This window comes from Colias eurytheme, chromosome 28 (assembly GCF_061535395.1).
Source record: "Colias eurytheme isolate Ceu_HAF_F1 chromosome 28, ilColEury1 Martin Lab GWU primary, whole genome shotgun sequence".
In the NCBI taxonomy this organism is placed as follows: domain Eukaryota; kingdom Metazoa; phylum Arthropoda; class Insecta; order Lepidoptera; family Pieridae; genus Colias; species Colias eurytheme.
In genome coordinates this window covers 6029793-6051330 of record NC_143007.1, presented here as the reverse complement: position 1 = coordinate 6051330, position 21538 = coordinate 6029793, and the positions used below count along the sequence as shown (strand labels likewise).

The window sequence follows — 21538 nt, the reverse complement described above, 5'->3', positions numbered from 1 at the left end:
TAAGTAGTTTTAAATATTTTCTTAAACTTTAAAATTTTTTAACGTCTATGCAGAACATTTTAAATGAATAGTGTGCTGTGTGGCCGTGATTCTCAAACTAGACGCATATGCAGATTTTTAATGATTATCAAAATTTTCCTGTGAAACACAAGAATCAACTTGAGAGACAAAATCTTACTTGAAAACTGTTGTTTTTTTTCTAAAATGAATATTCTTGCTTTTTGGCCCTTATAGTGAAGAATTCGACCGATTGTATTTTCAATATGTTACTTATGTAGTAAGGGAAGTAATTTCAAGGAATAGATTCACAGAAAATAAAAAACAACATTTTATGAAATACAATATTTACATTTCTTATTTTACTAAGTAATATATTTCTTCTTAAACTACACATTGGAGATTAACGTCCACTTTCCTCCGCATCTGTAAGCAAACAATTTTCAATTAGATTGTATTTTTAATAACAAATAGGATTAATTGTTAATTTATCGATATTTACTAATAAGTTAATAATTAATATCAATCCATACTAATATTATAAATGCGAAAGTAACTCTGTCTATCTGTCTGTTACTCAATCACGCCTAAACTACTGAAGCAATTTGCATGAAATTTGGTATGGAGATATTTTGATACCCAAGAAAGGACATAGGCTACCGTTTATTGCGAAATATGTACCACGGGCGAAGCCGGCGTGCGTCTCCCCCCACTACACACATGTGCCTCCCCCATTACACACGTGTCTCCCCCCACTACACACATGTGCCTCCCCCCATTACACACGTGTCTCCCTCCACTACACACATGTGCCTCCCCCATTACACACATGTGTCTCCCCCCACTACACACATGTGCCTCCCCCCATTACACACATGTGTCTCCCCCCACTACACACATGACCCTCCCCCATTACACACATGTGTCACCCGCCACTACACACATGTGCCTCCCCCATTACACACATGTGTCTCCCCCCATTACACACATGTGTCTCCCCCCACTACACACATGTCTCTCCCCCCATTAGACACATGTCCTTCCCCCCATTACACAAATGTGTCTCCCCCCACTACACACATGTGCCTCCCCCCACTACACACATGTGTCTCCCCCCACTACACACATGTGTCTCCCACCACTACACACATGTGTCTCCCCCCACTACACACATGTGTCTCCCCCCACTACACACATGTGCCTCCCCCCATTACACACATGTTTCTCCCCCCAAAAACACATGTGTCTCCCCCCACTACACAAATGTGCCTCCCCCCATTACACACGTGACTCCCCCCACTACACACATGTGCCTCAGCCCATTACACACATGTGTCTCCCCCAACTACACACATGTGTCTCCCCCCAAAACACACATGTGTCTCCCCCAACTACACACATGTGTCTCCCCTCACTACACACATGTGCCTCCCCCTATAACACACATGTGTCTCCCCCCACTACACACATGACCCTCCCCCATTACACACATGTGTCTCCCCCCACTACACACATGTGCCTCCCTCCATTACACACATGTGTCTCCCCCCAATACACACTTGTGTCTCCCCCCACTACACACATGACCCTCCCCCATTACACACATGTTTCTCCCCCCCCCACTACACACATGTGCCTCCCCCCATTACACACATGTGTCTCCCCCCACTACACACATGTGTCTCCCCCCAATACACACATGTGCCTGCCCCCATTACACACATGTGTCTCCCCCCACTACACACATGTGCCTCCCCCCATTACACACATTTGTCTCCCCCCACTACACACATGACCCTCCCCCATTTCACACATGTTTCTCCCCCCACTACACACATGACCCTCCCCCATTACACACGTTTCTCCCCCCACTACACACATGTGCCTCCCCCCATTACAAACATGTGTCTCCCCCCATTACACACATGTGTCTCCCCCCATTACACACATGTGTCTTACCCCACTACACACATGTGCATCCCCCCATAACACACATGTGTCTCCCCCCACTACACACATGTGCCTCCCCCCATTACACACATGTGTCTCCCCCCACTACACACATGACCCTCCCCCATTACACACATGTTTCTCACCCCATTACACACATGTGTCTCCCCCCACTACACACATGTGTCTCCCCCCACTACACACATGTGCCTCCCCCCATTACACACATGTGTCTCCCCCCACTACACACATGTGTCTCCACCCACTACACACATGACCCTCCCCCATTACACACATGTTTCTCCCTCCACTACTCACATGACCCTCCCCCATTACACACATGTTACTCCCCCCACTACACACATGTGCCTCCCCCATTACACACATGTCTCCCCCCACTACACACATGTGTCTCCCCCCACTACACACATGTGCCTCCCCCCATTACACACATGTGCCTCCCCCCATTACACACATGTGTCTCCCCCCATTACACACATGTGCCTCCCTCCATTACACACGTGTCTCCCCCCAATACACACTTGTGTCTCCCCTCACTACACACATGACCCTCCCCCATTACACACATGTTTCTCCCACCCACTACACACATGTGCCTCCCCCCATTACACACATGTGTCTCCCCCCACTACACACATGTGTCACCCCCAATACACACATGTGCCTGCCCCCATTACACACATGTGCCTCCCCCCACTACACACATGTGTCTCCCCCCACTACACACATGTGCCTCCCCCCATTACACTCATTTGTCTCCCCCCACTACACACATGACCCTCCCCCATTTCACACATGTTTCTCCCCCCACTACACACATGACCCTCCCCCATTACACACGTTTCTCCCCCCACTACACACATGTGCCTCCCCCCATTACACTCATTTGTCTCCCCCCACTACACACATGACCCTCCCCCATTTCACACATGTTTCTCCCCCCACTACACACATGACCCTCCCCCATTACACACGTTTCTCCCCCCACTACACACATGTGCCTCCCCCCATTACACACATGTGTCTCCCCCCATTACACACATGTGTCTCCCCCCACTACACACATGTGTCTCCCCCCATTACACACATGTGTCTCCCCCCACTACACACATGTGTCTCCTCCCACTACACACATGTGCATCCCCCCATAACACACATGTGTCTCCCCCCACTACACACATGTGCCTCCCCCATTACACACATGTGTCTCCCCCCACTACACACATGACCCTCCCCCATTACACACATGTTTCTCCCCCCACTACACACATGATCATCCCCCCATTACACACATGTGTCTCCCCCCACTACACACATGTGTCTCCCCCCACTACACACATGTGTCTCCCCCCACTACACACATGTGTCTCCCCCCACTACACACATGACCCTCCCCCATTACACACATGTTTCTCCCCCCACTACACACATGACCCTACCCCATTACACACATGTTTCTCCCCCCACTACACAAATGTGCCTCCCCCCATTACACACGTGTGCCTCCCCCCATTACACACATGTGTCTCCCCCCACTACACACATGTGTCTCCCCCCACTACACACATGTGCCTCCCCCCATTACACACATGTGTCTCCCCCCACTACACACATGTGTCTCCCCCCACTACACACATGTGTCTCCCCCCACTACACACATGTGTCTCCCCCCACTACACACATGACCCTCCCCCATTACACACATGTTTCTCCCCCCACTACACACATGACCCTACCCCATTACACACATGTTTCTCCCCCCACTACACAAATGTGCCTCCCCCCATTACACACGTGCCTCCCCCCACTACACACATGTGCCTCCGCCCATTACACACATGTGTCTCCCCCAACTACACACATGTGTCTCCCCCCAAAACACACATGTGTCTCCCCCAACTAAACACATGTGTCTCCCCCCACTACACACATGTGCCTCCCCCTATTACACACATGTGTCTCCCCCCACTACACACATGACCCTCCCCCATTACACACATGTGTCTCCCCCTACTACACACATGTGCCTCCGCCCATTACACACATGTGTCTCCCCCAACTACACACATGTGTCTCCCCCCAAAACACACATGTGTCTCCAGTCTCCACCCACTACACACATGTGCCTCCCCCCACTACACACAGGATCCTCCCCCCATTACACACATGTGTCTACCCCCGTTACACACATGTGTCTCCCCCCACTACACACATGTGCCTCCCCCCATTACACACATGTGTCTCCCCCCACTACACATGTGTCTCCCCCCACTACACACATGACCCTCCCCATTACACACATGTTTCTCCCCCCACTACACACATGACCCTCCCCCATTACACACATGTTTCTTCCCCCACTACACTCATGTGCCTCCCCCCATTACACACATGTGTCTCCCCCCACTACACACATGTGTCTCCCCCCACTACACACATGTGCCTCCCCCCACTACACACATGTGCCTCCCCCATTACACACATGTGTCTCCCCCCACTACACACATGTCCCTCCCCCCCCTCCCCCCACTCACCGGCAGCTCCCCGCAAACCGTCCATCATACGCTCTCTGTAGCGGGTGTCTCGCGCACTGCGCCGCGGGCAACGCTCTCGCACCGCACCGTAAACACGCGCGCCATTTTGCGCACATGTTCCCACCGCCCAAGTACATATATCTAAAAAGTAAACAAATACTTTAGAAACCTGGAGGGAAAGAAGTTACTAAAATAAATGGCTTGCTTTCTATGAGAGAGAGAGAGAGACAGACAGAGAAATACGTGCTCGCCGCACAAATTTTGCCGCACAAGTGTCGTTACAAATTTTGGTCTTTATGTCGTCTAGCCCCCTTTACTTACAAGCGATAATGATATAGTTAAATAGTATAAATAGTGAAAATTTACAACAAAGACAAATACTCCAGAATCAAACATTTCATTTATAAATTTGTATTGAAACAAGAATAAACAAGTTTATAAATCGAAATAATCCCTTACCTTATAGCATCCATGTCAAACGACGGGCTTAAATCAGAAACCGCATACGGCGGAGGCTCTGGTGTGAATCTCAGAGATTCTGGTTCTACGCCGTATTCAAACTACAAAATGAAATAATTATTGAAACAAAATAATACATTGACAAGTTTTTTATAAATATAAAATTTCATTTCAAACCATTTATGTTTTTTTTATATACCAATTTAATTCAATCTCACATTTGATAAGGTAAACTAAAAAAAACTCAGCAAAAAATAATCAATTTTTTTTTTACAAAAACCGGTAAGTTACTATTAACACACATCACTACTGTCATCCATTTCCAAATTTATATTTTCAAATTTTCAACTGACATTGACATTTGCATTTTAATTTTATAAACAACGCAACAATACAATTTAAAAACAGATTTTATAATTAAAATGTAAATTATTTAAATAAACTTACATAAAAAGGTATGGGTTTCGAATGCGGTGCGATGAGACCGCAGCGCGCTAACGAATCCCAAACGCGCGCGGTATTTTGCGCGCAAATTGTAAGACATTCCTCTGTGAAATGTTTTTAAATAAATACGATATCAGATTATAAAATAAAACTACATGTGTATTTTATGTTATGTAGATGCGTAATTTTATCAAGAAATACGATAAAAAAGCTGAATATTATAGGATATGGTGTGCTTTTAAACATCAAAGTATAAACAGTTACTGCCGATTTTTCAATGCATGGATAAAACATCCGTCCAATAAAGTATTACACGATAATATTAAAATGTCACGTAAACTGTCAAATACAGGCAATTAGAATACGTTTTTAAAATGATAGTTTTATACATTATTCGACCAATAAGTTTTAACCAAGGATTGAAAAATCAGCCCTAAGATGAATATAAAACACAAATACTTGTCCAACATGGTTATTTTACAACGAGAATGTTTAAAAACAAAAGTTTTATCTTAATTTTGATACACTTTTACAACATATACACAATTTACTTGACAAGAGACATATTATTATTTTCAAAGGCGAATCCAGGGTGCACAGCTAGTTCATGATAAAATTCTTTATATTATGTTCCTGAAAACTTTGTTAACCCTGCATTATATTAAAAGCAACTGTGCAACATATTGATTCAATTGTCATTGTAAATAATAACATGAGGACAAGACTTGTTTGAATTGTACTTCACTACATATTATAAAACAAAGTCAGTTGTTCTTTATACGCCATCGAGATAGAATGTACTACGTACTAGAGAGGCGATCGCTACTACACTCTCTTTAACACGAGCTAGAGGTAAGAATCACAAGTCTCTTTAGTCTGTGTCGGACTGTGCCCCCCGCTTGCCGCGTCAACACGTGTTATTGCTCTGTTCAAAATGCCTTCGTGTTTGCTTAGATATTGTTTTAACAGTTCCCATAATACAAACAAAGCCCGAGGAGTGACTTTTCACCAGTAAGTTTCCTTATTATGAGTAAGTCATGCATTTTACTAATATTGTTATCAATTTGCGAAAAATCACCACGCGTTCTGCGTTTCGCGCCATTTTTCATAGACTAACAGCACAGACGTGACACTATCGATGAGTCTGTTAAAAAAATGTAACTGGATTTTTTTAACTATGTATATACAATATCTACTAGGAAAGATTACCGTGGTGTAGTACCTAAATATTTATACTTTTACCCGACTACGCAAAGTAAAACGGTAGGTTATATTAAGTAATATTTATTTATTTACCTATTTTTATTTATTAAAAAAAGCCTAATCAATAGTTGTTCCAATAGGATTTATAAATTATTATGCACAACAATTACAAATAAACACAACATTCACAGAAACTAATACAGTAAAAGTTCCTTAATCGCGCTTCCTTTATTCGTGTTTTCACTATTCGCGGATTAAAAAAATGCGACCCAATTTCTATATTCACGACTAAAAATTTTTTTTATTCGCGGATTTAATAAGTACATACATAATAATAAAATTATTCCAATAGGTATCTTACCCAATATCCTTGCCAAATGGACTAATAAGAAAGTAAAATAGATCTTATAACAAGTTTGCCTAAAGTACATAATATTATGTTCTTAAATGATATCGCCGAGGCCTTTGACACAAGCCGCCTTTGTCGCAAGCCACCTCTGCAGCGATTGATGTTTTTGAGAATGTAAATAAACAGAATGGAAGCAACCTTATAACTCAATAAATAAAGTATATTTTTAAATGTAGTTCCGTTTATAGTAAAGTTACAAAAATTGTGATCGAGTAAGGGGGCGTCCATAAATTACGTGAGGTGTTTTTTAAAATTTTCTGCACCTCCCTCCCCCCCTGGTGAGATGTCGTGAGAATTTATTCAACCCCTCCCCCATCCTCGAATCTCGCGTGAGATTTTTCAAAATGTGAGTTTCTTATACGTAAACGCCATCAACATTGAATCATCGTATCCATTTAAATTACATCATGAAGCAAAAACTGATAAAACTATTGATTACTACACAAAACGACAAAAGCTTAATAAATTGATATTATTTAAAGGAAATTAAAATACATAGTTTAATATAAAATCCTCGTTTTATTAATTCCCTAGTATCAGTACCACCATATAGTACCGAGTAAACAGATTGCACAATGTGTCGCATCTGCACGCATTGCTTAATCTTTGAACTTGAAGCCACGCCTCGCTCGTTCCACACGTACCCCACCACATCGGCCGCGCGCAATGTTTTTGTTTGGAATAACCCCTCTAGTAATATATCTCGATGTTATACGCCTCTATTTTTAAAACTGCATTAATTTATTGTGGATTTTTTGATTTTCCATAGATGAAGCAATTGAAAAGGAAGTGTTGTCAGTATATAACATGCATTATTGCGCTTGTGAAGCTGGAGCGTGTTCTGTCTTTATCAATAACTAGCTTACCGCCCGCGGCTTCGTCCACTTTGTCTAAAACCTAATAAATTATATACTAAAACCTTCCTCTTGAATCACTCTCTATCTATTAAAAAAAAACATCAAAATCCGTTGCGTAGTTTTGAAGATTTAAACAAAGGGACATAGGGACAGAAAAAGCGACTTTGTTTTATACTATGTAGTGATATAAATTTGAAGAGTTTTTATACATTTATCTCAGTAACTACTGGACCGTTTTCAAAAATCCAATGTTAGGTAAAGTCGATCTACTATACTAGTGTACTCACCCAGCAGGTCCGGCTTGAGAGCATGAGCAGCGAGTCTCGCTAACGGGCGGCTCAGCTCCGGCGCCGAGCAGCCGCCCGCTGCTCGACACACTACCACCAGCTTGCGGAGCAGCTGTACTGTACTCACCCAGCAGGTCCGGCTTGAGAGCATGAGCAGCGAGTCTCGCTAACGGGCGGCTCAGCTCCGGCGCCGAGCAGCCGCCCGCTGCTCGACACACTACCACCAGCTTGCGGAGCAGCTGTACTGTACTCACCCAGCAGGTCCGGCTTGAGAGCATGAGCAGCGAGTCTCGCTAACGGGCGGCTCAGCTCCGGCGCCGAGCAGCCGCCCGCTGCTCGACACACTACCACCAGCTTGCGGAGCAGCTGTACTGTACTCACCCAGCAGGTCCGGCTTGAGAGCATGAGCAGCGAGTCTCGCTAACGGGCGGCTCAGCTCCGGCGCCGAGCAGCCGCCCGCTGCTCGACACACTACCACCAGCTTGCGGAGCAGCTGTACTGTACTCACCCAGCAGGTCCGGCTTGAGAGCATGAGCAGCGAGTCTCGCTAACGGGCGGCTCAGCTCCGGCGCCGAGCAGCCGCCCGCTGCTCGACACACTACCACCAGCTTGCGGAGCAGCTGTACTGTACTCACCCAGCAGGTCCGGCTTGAGAGCATGAGCAGCGAGTCTCGCTAACGGGCGGCTCAGCTCCGGCGCCGAGCAGCCGCCCGCTGCTCGACACACTACCACCAGCTTGCGGAGCAGCTGTACTGTACTCACCCAGCAGGTCCGGCTTGAGAGCATGAGCAGCGAGTCTCGCTAACGGGCGGCTCAGCTCCGGCGCCGAGCAGCCGCCCGCTGCTCGACACACTACCACCAGCTTGCGGAGCAGCTGTACTGTACTCACCCAGCAGGTCCGGCTTGAGAGCATGAGCAGCGAGTCTCGCTAACGGGCGGCTCAGCTCCGGCGCCGAGCAGCCGCCCGCTGCTCGACACACTACCACCAGCTTGCGGAGCAGCTGTACTGTACTCACCCAGCAGGTCCGGCTTGAGAGCATGAGCAGCGAGTCTCGCTAACGGGCGGCTCAGCTCCGGCGCCGAGCAGCCGCCCGCTGCTCGACACACTACCACCAGCTTGCGGAGCAGCTGTACTGTACTCACCCAGCAGGTCCGGCTTGAGAGCATGAGCAGCGAGTCTCGCTAACGGGCGGCTCAGCTCCGGCGCCGAGCAGCCGCCCGCTGCTCGACACACTACCACCAGCTTGCGGAGCAGCTGTACTGTACTCACCCAGCAGGTCCGGCTTGAGAGCATGAGCAGCGAGTCTCGCTAACGGGCGGCTCAGCTCCGGCGCCGAGCAGCCGCCCGCTGCTCGACACACTACCACCAGCTTGCGGAGCAGCTGTACTGTACTCACCCAGCAGGTCCGGCTTGAGAGCATGAGCAGCGAGTCTCGCTAACGGGCGGCTCAGCTCCGGCGCCGAGCAGCCGCCCGCTGCTCGACACACTACCACCAGCTTGCGGAGCAGCTGTACTGTACTCACCCAGCAGGTCCGGCTTGAGAGCATGAGCAGCGAGTCTCGCTAACGGGCGGCTCAGCTCCGGCGCCGAGCAGCCGCCCGCTGCTCGACACACTACCACCAGCTTGCGGAGCAGCTGTACTGCACTCGCTTCAGAGTATAGCTCGTAGCTATATTAGTGTCAATATAAAATAAATCATTTCTTTTCATAACTATTACTACACATATTATTACACATATTATTATATACTAAATATTACTACAGTTACAAAAAAATGTGTGCATGTACTAGTGTACACACGTAAGAAGTGAAACTTCTTTATGACCTTATTTTTCAAAAAATAATTTACTATATGCAACTTTACAGAAATACGTCGAATCACGCGTGGTAGGGATAAGAAAAAGATGGCGCGTAACGGAAAAATGTCACGCGTAACGAAAAAATGTTACTTACACAAAAATTTTTTCCAACCCCGATAAAGAAGTTTCACTTAAAAAATAGTGTATATATACAGGGTGTCCCGTAAGTAGTGGACCAACGGGTTATGGGGAGTAGAGGGACTTATTATCTAACAAAAATACTAAAATTTATTGTCCTAAACCATAAAGTTTTTGATTTATGCTTTATTTTCAAAATTTGATAAAAATATCATCCACGTAAGCTTAATATGAACTTTTACCATTTCTGTTTTTATTTTATTCTTATTTTTTTGTTCAAGGTTGTTAAGAATACATAAGTCTTCCTAATTAAAATGATACTCAAGCATAATTAACAACAACAACAAAATTAGACCAAAAAATAGGTAAAATTTAACGTTTTAAAAATTTACGGACTGAAGTTTGAACAAAGCTGGTGTAAAAAAAATGTATGGTGACCCTGTGAAACTTTATTTTAAAAACTTCTACATCTCATACAAATTACAAAAAGGTATAATTGTGTGGTATAAAGTATTTAAAAAAATGTTAAATTGGCGTACAACATTCAAATTAGAAATTATCAGGTAGTCAACTCATTAAGTTATTCCGAGAATTATTGCCTTTATGGGCGCGCGCTGGAATTCTTTTGTATTGTTTCTGGCCAATCATAGACGATACTTGAACCCACTATTATTTTCTTTGACTTTCAACTATTTCAGTGACTTACTTATAGCTCGGAACTACACGCGTGTTTAGCTTGAATCCGTTATTACGATATTATTCTTTGTTGAAGTGCGCTTGAATTGGACACTGATTTTGCTTGTGATTTGGATGTTGTTTGACTTTGGTTTTTTGAAGGAAATTACCTAATACATACACTCCACGTGAATATGCAGAAATGTTAAAAAAATTATTGAGTTAAAAAAAATTTAATTCAAGCATCAAGCATCTCTCGACAAAAATTAATTCGTCGTTGATAATCACCTGGTATTAAGCTTGCTCACTCGTTGTACATGATAGGGGTGTAAATTACTTCTCTTCAATATGCGATGCACTGTACTTGTTGGTACACCAGTGCGTCTAGCAATACGGCCAGTACTAGTTGAAGGATCTTCTTTTACTTCTGTTAATATTAGACGATCATCGACTGATCTAGGTCTTCCTATTCGATTTCCAATTCCAGGAATACGACCTTCATGGTATGCGTTATTTACTCTGAGAAAAATTCGGTTATCAGGATAGCAATCCCGATTGGGATAACGCTCACGATAAACACGTGCTGCTTGTCGAGCATTTCCATCACTGAGTCCATAAATAAAAAACATTTTTCTGCATATTTACGTGGAGTGTATGTATTAGGAATTTTCCTTCAAAAAACCAAAGTCAAACAACATCCAAATCACAAGCAAAATCAGTGTCCAATTCAAGCGCACTTCAACAAAGAATAATATCGTAATAACGGATTCAAGCTAAACACGCGTGTAGTTCCGAGCTATAAGTAAGTCACTGAAATAGTTGAAAGTCAAAGAAAATAATAGTGGGTTCAAGTATCGTCTATGATTGGCCAGAAACAATACAAAAGAATTCCAGCGCGCGCCCATAAAGGCAATAATTCTCGGAATAACTTAATGAGTTGACTACCTGATAATTTCTAATTTGAATGTTGTACGCCAATTTAACATTTTTTTAAATACTTTATACCACACAATTATACCTTTTTGTAATTTGTATGAGATGTAGAAGTTTTTAAAATAAAGTTTCACAGGGTCACCATACATTTTTTTTACACCAGCTTTGTTCAAACTTCAGTCCGTAAATTTTTAAAACGTTAAATTTTACCTATTTTTTGGTCTAATTTTGTTGTTGTTGTTAATTATGCTTGAGTATCATTTTAATTAGGAAGACTTATGTATTCTTAACAACCTTGAACAAAAAAATAAGAATAAAATAAAAACAGAAATGGTAAAAGTGCATATTAAGCTTACGTGGATGATATTTTTATCAAATTTTGAAAATAAAGCATAAATCAAAAACTTTATGGTTTAGGACAATAAATTTTAGTATTTTTGTTAGATAATAAGTCCCTCTACTCCCCATAACCCGTTGGTCCACTACTTACGGGACACCCGTATATGTGAAGATAATTATAAAGCTGAAGCGTTTGTTTGTTTGAACGCGCTAATCTCAGGAACTACTGGTCCGATTTGAATAATTATTTTCTATAGTGCACTACACTGTAACACACTACAGTACAATACACTACAATGAGTGCAAGTGTAGTGACACTACTTACCCATGATGTGCAGTATTATGCAACGCAGCGAGCGCCGCAAGCAATGTCAGCGCTGTATGTAAAGCCCTTTGTAAAGGACGACGCAACGCTTGCAGCGGCTGCAGCGCTCCAGCGGCCGCTTCGCCGAATGCTTCCGCTTTCGCTTCAAGCGCTACGAGATTCTGTAATTTTAATGTGTTTTATGAAACGCTGTTAAAAAGAACATCTGGTATGATATACAAACTATTTGATTTTCTATTGGCTGTTACTTTATAAGTAGTACTCGTAGATAATCAGATTAATATACTAACATTTCATTTAATGTTGATTGATTCGGTAGTATCATTGATAAAAATATTAAAGATAACAGGACCCAAGTTTGATCCTTGCGGAACTCCAGAAGTATTCAGTTATTTATGATTATTTGATCTAACCCGTTACCAAACTATAAAGACGCTTTATTGCAAATATGATTTAAGTTATTACAAATAGCACGTGATACAAAAAAAAACGCCACGAACAAAGCAATCTCACGACCTATGTACTTGTCGAAGGCTGTTTTAAAATTTGTTTCACCAGTGAAGTATTTTCCAAAATTTTATGATTGTACTATGTCATCAGAAATAGACTTAATTTGAAGTGGTTGAATCATACGCGTGGATTTTAAATTCACAACTACCCTCGTACCTTATCATGATCCACGCTATCATCAAGCAGTGCTAACAAGGCGGCAGGCGGTGCGGGCTCGGGCTTGTCGTCCGGCCGCAGCGCGCCCGCACAAGCAGCTGCTGCACTCGCGCACATGTATAGCGACGTTAGGTTAGACGCGCTGCTTTGCGCTGTTGGGATCATGCTGTGGGCAATAGACGATATTATCCTCTATTTTGTACCAAAAATGTTACATGTTTAGACTTAAAACACTGAATAAACAAAATATCCTGTTATTATTACTTAGTGTCGCATCATTATTCAGTATTTTAACGATCCAAAGCTCGTTTTGGATCGTTAAAATACTGAATAAACAAGTATTTACCATTTTATTATATTATATCCTGTTTTTCCCACTTATTATCCCACCAAACCCAAAAATAAGACCTTATCTGATTATTATTTTAACATAAATTCCATTGAAATAAAAATACACTATTAAAATTAATGTTATAAATTAACTAATCATATTTAACTTTAAAATTCTCAATCCGAAGCGAAGGAAATTTTGATCCTTCAAGCCAGATTGATACATTAAAACATTTTTTTCTTGTTATTCTCCAATATGATAACAAAACGACGAATAAATTTATTTAAAATATATAAATATAGCAGTTAGATTATATTATGTACCTGCATAATACAATTCTTAATTTCAACCAAGTGTGATAATAGAATTGTTGGAACGGCTGCGGTTGCCTTTGGAAGCTCTCTGTCATTCTGAAAATAAACATTATTATAATACAAAATACAATAGCTAAAGAAAAGGCAACTTAAACTAGTTTTTATTGAGGGTAGTTGTAGAAAATTGCATAACTGTGACTTAAAATGTAGAGTTGACACAAAATTTTAAGTGTTAAGTAAATGGGTTAGGTTTTTCTGTAACAAATACACAAATAACATCATTATAATATCGAATTTTTGTAACAAATTATTTTTTACTTTTCATTAAAAATCATCAAAATGACAAATACCATACAACTTTTTGTTACCCTGCTATCACCCTAAAACCTACCTGCAAATATATATCACTTACCTCTCATATAGAGCTTCTAGCACATTCGGTTTGAGCGTCAATAGCACGTCCAAATAATCGTACCCACTGACCATTGCGTATTCGAGTAGTGTCACCAAGTGTGCTATTTGGTGTTGAGCCGCTGGATTGAGAAATATAATATATTTTTATAATTTGTGGGTAGTTTCACAACTTTTACCCTAATAGGTGTTTATGAGTGTATAACAAAATGTAAAACTACCCTTAAAAGAGAACATAATTTATGAAACTATAAAACATTTTTTTTGTTCTGTTTAGTTTATTTGAAGTAAGAACGACCAATAATGATTGAAAATATACGTCAAAAAAAGTTAAACAGGTTACGACTTTTTTTTTCATAAAACTCACGCATATCCGGCTGTATCCTATACACGTGCAGCTGCGAGTGCGAGTCGCACACGACCGCCGCGCTCGCCGACCACGACACGTCTGCGCTCCACGCGCGCGCGCACCGCGACCCGCTCTGTGGGGGAGTGATTTGTGACTACCCGCAAGTGTGTGTGTGTTATACAGGGTGTCCCAAAAGCTAGTGATATACTGAAGCTGGGAGGTAGGACCTAGAGGGCTATCTGAATAACTCCGAAAATACGAAAAATCGCACAACATACATGGGGGTTGATTCGGATAGCCGTCTAGGCCCTTTACCTCCAAGCTTCAGTATATCCATACTTTTTGAGACACCCTGTATAGTGAGTTACATATTTGTGCGAACGCCGTGCTCGCCGACCACGACAAGTGAGCGCTCTATGTATATGTATGATGTGCCGTCAGCACATTACAGTTTACATATTACATAATGTAACATTAATATGTATTGTCACTTGTACTTTAGTTGGTAATATTATATGTTGTTTTATTTATTATTGTGTGTGTGTGATATCGATATATAATTTAAAATAATTTAAAAAGAAAAACAATCCTAACACAATATAGTATTATACAATAATTAACGAATCAAGTAAACAACGCGATCTCGACAAAGATACGTTTGCAAGCCATGCGTGCGTGCAACGAAAATCACTTTTAATCAACTACCTGCATCAGTTATAAATTGCGTGTGTGTGTTTGTTTTGAATCAACAAAAAGTTAATAATTAGTATTAACATAATGTTGATGTAATTAAAAATGTTTAATTATGTTATTATTAAAAATCTATAAATAAATAAAAAAATACATACCGGTAAAACTCCTGGGCCATATTTAGTTTTCTTCGGCGGTGTGGAAGCGGGTGGGCTCACTTCAGAGCCCGTCACTATGGGACGGGAACATAACTGCAATAGATAAATATAGAAATACTATCGGTCCGCCCCGGCTTCGTCCGTGGTACCTACAGGTTTAAACTATCCTATCTCTCAAGTTGGATCGAACTACACATGTTGTGCGAATTTCATTATAATCGGTTAAATGGTTTAGGAGTCCATTGAGGACAAACATTGTAACACGAGATTTATATATATTACTAGCGGTCCGGCCCGGCTTCGCCCGTGGTACATATGAAAAATAGATGTTGGCCGATTCTCAGACTTACCCGATATGCACAGAAAATTTCATGAGAATCGGTCCACCCGTTTCGGAGGAGTATGCAGACTAACATTGTGACACGAGAATTTTATATATAAGAGAAAGATGCATAGATAGTACCATTTTTTGCGTATCTGTAATTATATAATATTTATTATTGAAATGAAACTTCTTTAGGCGCATTGAGAGTAAAATTTCAAGGTCGTGTCATGGTAATACCGTCACGTCATGGTCATGGCCAAAATATTTTTGGTATCTTTGAATGTTGCGAGAGAAGTTTCACTTCTGACACGTGTGCTCGACACACACGCTCTTTTTATCTTCCGGTTCATATGGCATTGAATAACAAACACAAAAACGGCTACGCACATAATGATGCGACTCTCCCAACAGATGGATAGCTCTCGGTGTTGTCATCACAGCGAGTGGAGCGTTCAATTGTAGTTTAGAGCTGGCAATACACGTTCCAAATTCGCCTGTGTCTATCGCCCATGCGCCTGTGGGTTGCCAGGACTGAAAAAAAAATCGAAAAAATTCCAAAAAAATATTATATCAAGTATTTTTTTTACAAGAAGTAAGTCGTTTAGAGAATAAAATTAAAAATGTGTAATAAATCAAGCAATTTTGATTTACGTCTGATTTCTTCAGACGTTGAGAAAAAAAATATTTTAAACAAAAATTTTTTTTTTTCATATTTTATAAAATTTAATGCTGCTAATAAAAGTTCTGACACACAAAAAGTTAAATTTCTATTCGATGTCATAAGAAATACAAAAATTTCGATTAAATGATTACTTACAAGTGAATTGAAGCAATCTGACGGCGGCTTGCTGACGTCACCCGGCGTCGTACTGCCTTGTAGAGGGCCTGTTATTTATATAATAATAATTATTTATGAAAAATATGTTTAGTCATATACTAAGTCAAAAATAATGAAAACAAAACACCTCAAAGTTAAGTTATGACTGTCATAACGTACAGTGGTTTGCATCTTCAATAGGAATAAATAAATATTTAAAAAGTTTAAAGTGGGTAAAAAATATTTCGATCTACCCTCGTTAGAATTCAGCTATTAAGTATTATAATCGCATTCTACTTTCTACATCCAATTCTACAACTTTATAACATAATACATAATCTTCACAAAAAAAAATCTCCAACTACCCTCATTTTTTTTTACCTTTTGAAAGCAACTTGTGCACTGGGTAACTGCGCACAGTCAGCTTCCACATGCTGACCGTGCTGCCCGCGATCAGCAGACTGTCTATATCGTCTCGGAGACACCAGCTTATTGATACTGGAAATATAAATATAGTAAATTATGTTAAATGTTTGTAACGTTGTGTTTTGCGATTCATTTCATAATAATCATTTATCCGTATTTGACAGGTTGTATGTCACATTATCTGTCAGAATAATTATTATCATGAATTTATCGTTTATGCTATCTGTGTATGTATTGGCACTGTTGTGTTGGCATGGATTAAAGTTTATGAGTGGTTTTTTTCTTGTGTATGTTGTTTTATTGTACATGTGTTTTATTTGGAATTTTCTGTGTGTCTTTGACGTAATTGGTTTTGAAAATATCAACTAATAGTGTGTATGTGTGCGTTTATTTTTTTCCTTTTTTTTGGCGTGTTAGTGTATGTGTTCTTACCGGGCTCCCTAACATCGGGCGGCAGATACAAAGCCGGCAGCGGCGCAAGCGCAAGTGCTACCGGCGCTCGTCGCGGAGCAGCAGCCGCTGCTCGACGAGCTGTCACCACTGCTGCTCGAACCACGCGCTTACCCCCACGGGAGCTACATGCGGCTACTAGTATCGTGCCATCTAGGGAGGGGGGAGGGGGGGGTTAGGTTACAAAAGTTAAGGTGACAAATTTTAATACTAGCTTTGTCGTGTGATTTCTCGTATAGGTAAGAGCAGTTTTAATTTCGAAGTGACACTTCTTTACGCACGTTGAGGGTAAATTTACAAGTTCAAGTCATGTCAATATTTTTACGTCGTCGTAAGGCAACGATTTTGTTATCTTTGAATCTTGTTGAAGAAGTTTCACTTCTCACACTTGTGTGTTTGGCATACTCGCTTTTTATGTGTCATTTTGGTACATAAGTATACAACACTGCGTAATATCATCTAAAATCGTTGTTTTTTTAGTGTGGCACGTCTTCAAGTGAACATTTTTTGGCCATTAATTAGTCTCCCCGTGCACGTGGGCACGTGGCGTGTGTACTACGAGCTCACTCTTGTGCGCCATAGCAGCGGCGGCCACGTGGTCGCGCGTGCGCAGCGCGTCGCTGGCGGCCAGCGCACGTTCGTCCCCCGCGAGGGCGCCCACCAGCCCCGTGCACGTGAGCACGCACGCACCCTCCCCGGCCACGCCCCTGAACAAAAAAAATGGTTCTCTGTAAAGTCAGGGGTGGAGCCACGGGGGTGAAACCGCGCGGAGCAGCTAGTTATTATATAAGCGTAGGCCGTCGAACAAACAATACATACCCGAATCCCTTCAAAGTTGGTGTTTGTTGTTGCATTTGGAATTTTTCACTGATCAGTGCGTCCGGTTTCTTGTCGTGCGCAACGATCCGTCGGCCGTTGTGAAAGAATATTGCTTTTATTATTTTTTCACCTGCAAGAAAAAATTATAATTTTAGAATGATGAATCATTTTTTAATTTGATATTTTTGGTTTCGCATTCAAATGCTTTATAAAGAAAAAATTCGAATATGGATGGATTCCATCAAAGAGACAAGAACCGCATTGAATACCTTATGAAATTTTATAGAGCAAACCAGTATTTCTGAAGAAGAAAAATTTTCTGCTCTTTATAGATAAGACAATGCTAATGAACAACCAAATACTGACTTTTTAATGCCATCTTAATACTATTATAAAGGCGAAAGTTTGTAAGGATGTAAGGATGTATGGATGTATGGATGTTTGTTACTCTTTCACGTAAAAACTACTGAACCGATTACAATGAAATTTAGCACACATATAGAGGGTAACTTGGATTAACACATAGGACAGGTTTTATCCCGGAAATCCCACGGGAACGGGAACTATGCGGGTTTTCCTTTGAAAACGCGGGCGAAGCCGCGAGCGGAAATCTAGTATTATTTATTTTAAAATGATTTGAAATAATGTTGTGATGAAATAATGTCCCATAAAGTAGTGATATACTGAAGCTGGGACGTAGAGTACTTGGTTCTTGGTACTTAGTAATTATATAAATATGCACTAAGCATTTAGTATTAAGCCTGTGCACCGAGATCAAACCTATTTAGTAAATAGCACATCTAAATAATATGTAATAAGTAATTAATATTATCAGATCTTTTTTATTTTTTATTATTATACAGTTTTTTTTTCTTACCAGGAAAACTCGCGCTATACAAGCTAGTCCACTCATTAAGCAAATGGTCCTTCTGACCAAACACTGATACATCTCCTATTGTAGTAGCAACAAGGAGCTGCTTGCCTCCACAGTCCCATTCTAGAGCTGATACCTGAAAATGATCAAACACTTATAATTATTATTTATTAATCTATTGATTATTATTTGTAGTGTGTATGTAAGTTTTATTCTTTGATGACTGACCTTTTGGCTTGGTTGGTAGTGGCCCTGCCTTCCAAGCCAGAGGTTGTGGGTTCGATTCCCACCTGGGCCAAATATTTGTGTGATGAACATAGATTTTTGCCCTGTGTCTGGGTGTTAATTATTATCTATATAAGTATTTATTTAAAATTATATAAAAAGAAACTTCAACTGTTAACAGTTTGAATAAGTTTATTTATATTTCTAGATATATAGTACATTATATTCTAGGTATATTTCAGGTAAAAAGAATAAGATGTATCGCTTTAAAACATGCCATAATATTATTAACTAGATGCAGACAACCCTTAAACATGTCAATTCAACTTAGCTAAACAATGTTTGTTAAAAAGGTTTCAAAAAAACAATTTAAACTATACTCACAGGATGAACAGTACTAGTGACTTTATGGCTGTTCCACGGTGTGTTCAGATCGCACACATACACATGTCCACCCCAGGTGTCCCCGTCGGAGTCTGATAGCTCCGTGAGAGATGTAAATGCTATTATATTGGCAGTAGATATGGTACAGATTGGACGAACCACTTCTGGGTCTGTTGTACTGAAAATATATGCATTTATTTAGATTTCTTAATGTTTTGAAATTGCAGTATGCATTATATGTAGCATTTAAATTGAAATATTGAAGTGATCGAGTTGTTAAACAGGCTTTGCATACAAACTTAGAGAAATGTACGTAATTTCATTTAAAGTAATGGAAATATTTATGTATTAGCAAGGAAACTGTTTTCTTAAAAATAAAAACGTAATCTTACCCATCAAATTGCGGTGGTTCGCATTTTAGAGGCTTTCTTCTCATTGAATACACTAATTCCATCGTTATTACGGTTTGGATACGCCGATTTTTGAGATTGTATCTTTTTCTGGTAATATCACTTAAAGTCAGGCTAAAAATAATATGGCATACGATGAATTTATTTATATATTTTAAATTAAGTTATTAAATAAATTAAATCCCAACAAAGTTTCGCATCTGCTCTGCTATAAAATCTGCCACAGCAATTAAGCAATTTGACTTTTGACGTTTCGTATTTACATTCAAATTCAGTCCACAGATTATGCAAATCTGAAATTGTCATTTGTAGTCTAGTTTAATAATTTAATTAAAATTGATGATCTTTAAATTCTTTACCGAAAGCTTATAATTATTTAAAACTATGGTTAACTTAAGTTAGTTTAAACAAATAAAGGAAAGCTTTCCATGTCGCAAATCTTAGATATAAATCAATACGCAGCGAAACTTTGTCTATGCCACATAGCATCATCATAGACAAAAGAGTTTAATTTGATCCTCACTTCAGTTCAAACACTCAATGAGCTCACTTCGCATTAGTGTGTAATACGATTGTCACGGACGTTGACCTTTTAATATTGAGTTCGTGTTGGATTTCCGAACGTACCAGTGCTAGCCCAACGAAAATGGCGGATTGTATAGTGTCGAAGTAGCACTGCGTCGCTTGATATCTGTTTCACGAAAATATCGTGTTTTTATGTGAAAATGTGATAATTATGAATTAAAACCTGTAGTGAAGTGTTTTGTATGTGTGTTTCAAGATGAGCCGGACAGAGATGTGCCGTTTTGGTGTCGGAAACTGGATTTTTTTACTGGCCTGTATCAATTTGTTTACCCATACCCAAGGTGAGCTCCTTTCTTATAAATAAAGCCCTTATTATATTGATCGCTGTGCATTTACCTTAAATTACGATAAGTAACACTGTAAGGAGCAGAAAAACGTTGATCTTAGCGGCACCGAGAGATATTTACAAATATATTATACCTACTATGATATAATAAGCGCACTGTAAAATTATTATCTTTACATTCGATATTTGAAATAGCATATCGGATTAATAGCATCTACAGACGCTCCGATTTGGTTGGTGCCAACCATCCGACCACGACCAAATCGGAAAGTGTAGAGAGCGGTCGGTCCGACATAATTATTATTAATATTGGTTTGACGTGGTCGGATGCGCCGGCGATACCGACCAAACCAACTTCCTATCCGATCCAACCAAATTGGAACGTCTGGAAGCTTTGTTCCGACCAAATCGGCTCATTCCATAGAGTAATATAGGTAATTGGCTCATTCACATTCGCAACGCCGCCGGTGTAGGACGTCAACATGAACGCCGAGGGAGTTACGGTCACCGAACGTGACATATTAATAAAATTGCTGGAACTATATAAAGACTTTCCCTGTTTGTGGGACTTAAGTAACAAAGATTACGCAAATAGAGATGCCAGAAATCAAGCGTATTTTATTATGTTAGAAGTATTAAAAAAAATT

The 21538-nt window shown here is 40.7% G+C and overlaps 2 protein-coding genes across 2 annotated transcripts in view; one reads left to right on the top strand and one right to left on the bottom strand.

The window, feature by feature from the left end:
• Positions 1-340: 340 nt before the first annotated feature.
• On the bottom strand, positions 341-20257 carry MED16 (mediator complex subunit 16). Its single transcript, XM_090117684.1, has 20 exons — positions 20003-20257; positions 19611-19788; positions 19005-19137; positions 18128-18257; positions 17876-18015; positions 17291-17461; positions 16814-16930; positions 16433-16500; positions 16003-16146; positions 15291-15383; positions 14461-14575; positions 14095-14215; positions 13692-13778; positions 13038-13203; positions 12372-12532; positions 9686-9831; positions 5409-5509; positions 4962-5062; positions 4503-4643; positions 341-423 (listed from the first exon to the last, which is right to left on the bottom strand). The coding sequence occupies exons 1-20, from the start codon at positions 20062-20064 to the stop codon at positions 387-389; spliced, it is 2412 nt and encodes an 803-aa protein (XP_089973810.1). The 5' UTR covers positions 20065-20257; the 3' UTR covers positions 341-386.
• A 355-nt stretch (positions 20258-20612) lies between these two features.
• The window catches only part of fra (neogenin protein frazzled), a 108359-nt gene continuing 107433 nt past the window's right edge, over positions 20613-21538 (top strand). The window contains exon 1 of the mRNA XM_090117413.1: positions 20613-20886. Within this exon, the coding sequence (XP_089973539.1) occupies positions 20802-20886 (85 nt within the window). The 5' untranslated portion in view covers positions 20613-20801. The remainder of the gene's footprint in view (positions 20887-21538) is intronic.

What these genes read in the sequence shown, in the direction of transcription:
- MED16 (XM_090117684.1), bottom strand. Translation starts at nt 20,064, where the DNA reads ATGGAATTAGTGTATTCAATGAGAAGAAAGCCTCTAAAATGCGAACCA. An exon ending in ATAGCGTGGATCATGATAAG is followed by an intron (nt 12,533 to 13,037) that starts GTACGAGGGTAG and finishes TTAAAATTACAG; the next exon opens with AATCTCGTAGCGCTTGAAGC. An exon ending in CATAATACTGCACATCATGG is followed by an intron (nt 9,832 to 12,371) that starts GTAAGTAGTGTC and finishes ACACTAATATAG; the next exon opens with CTACGAGCTATACTCTGAAG.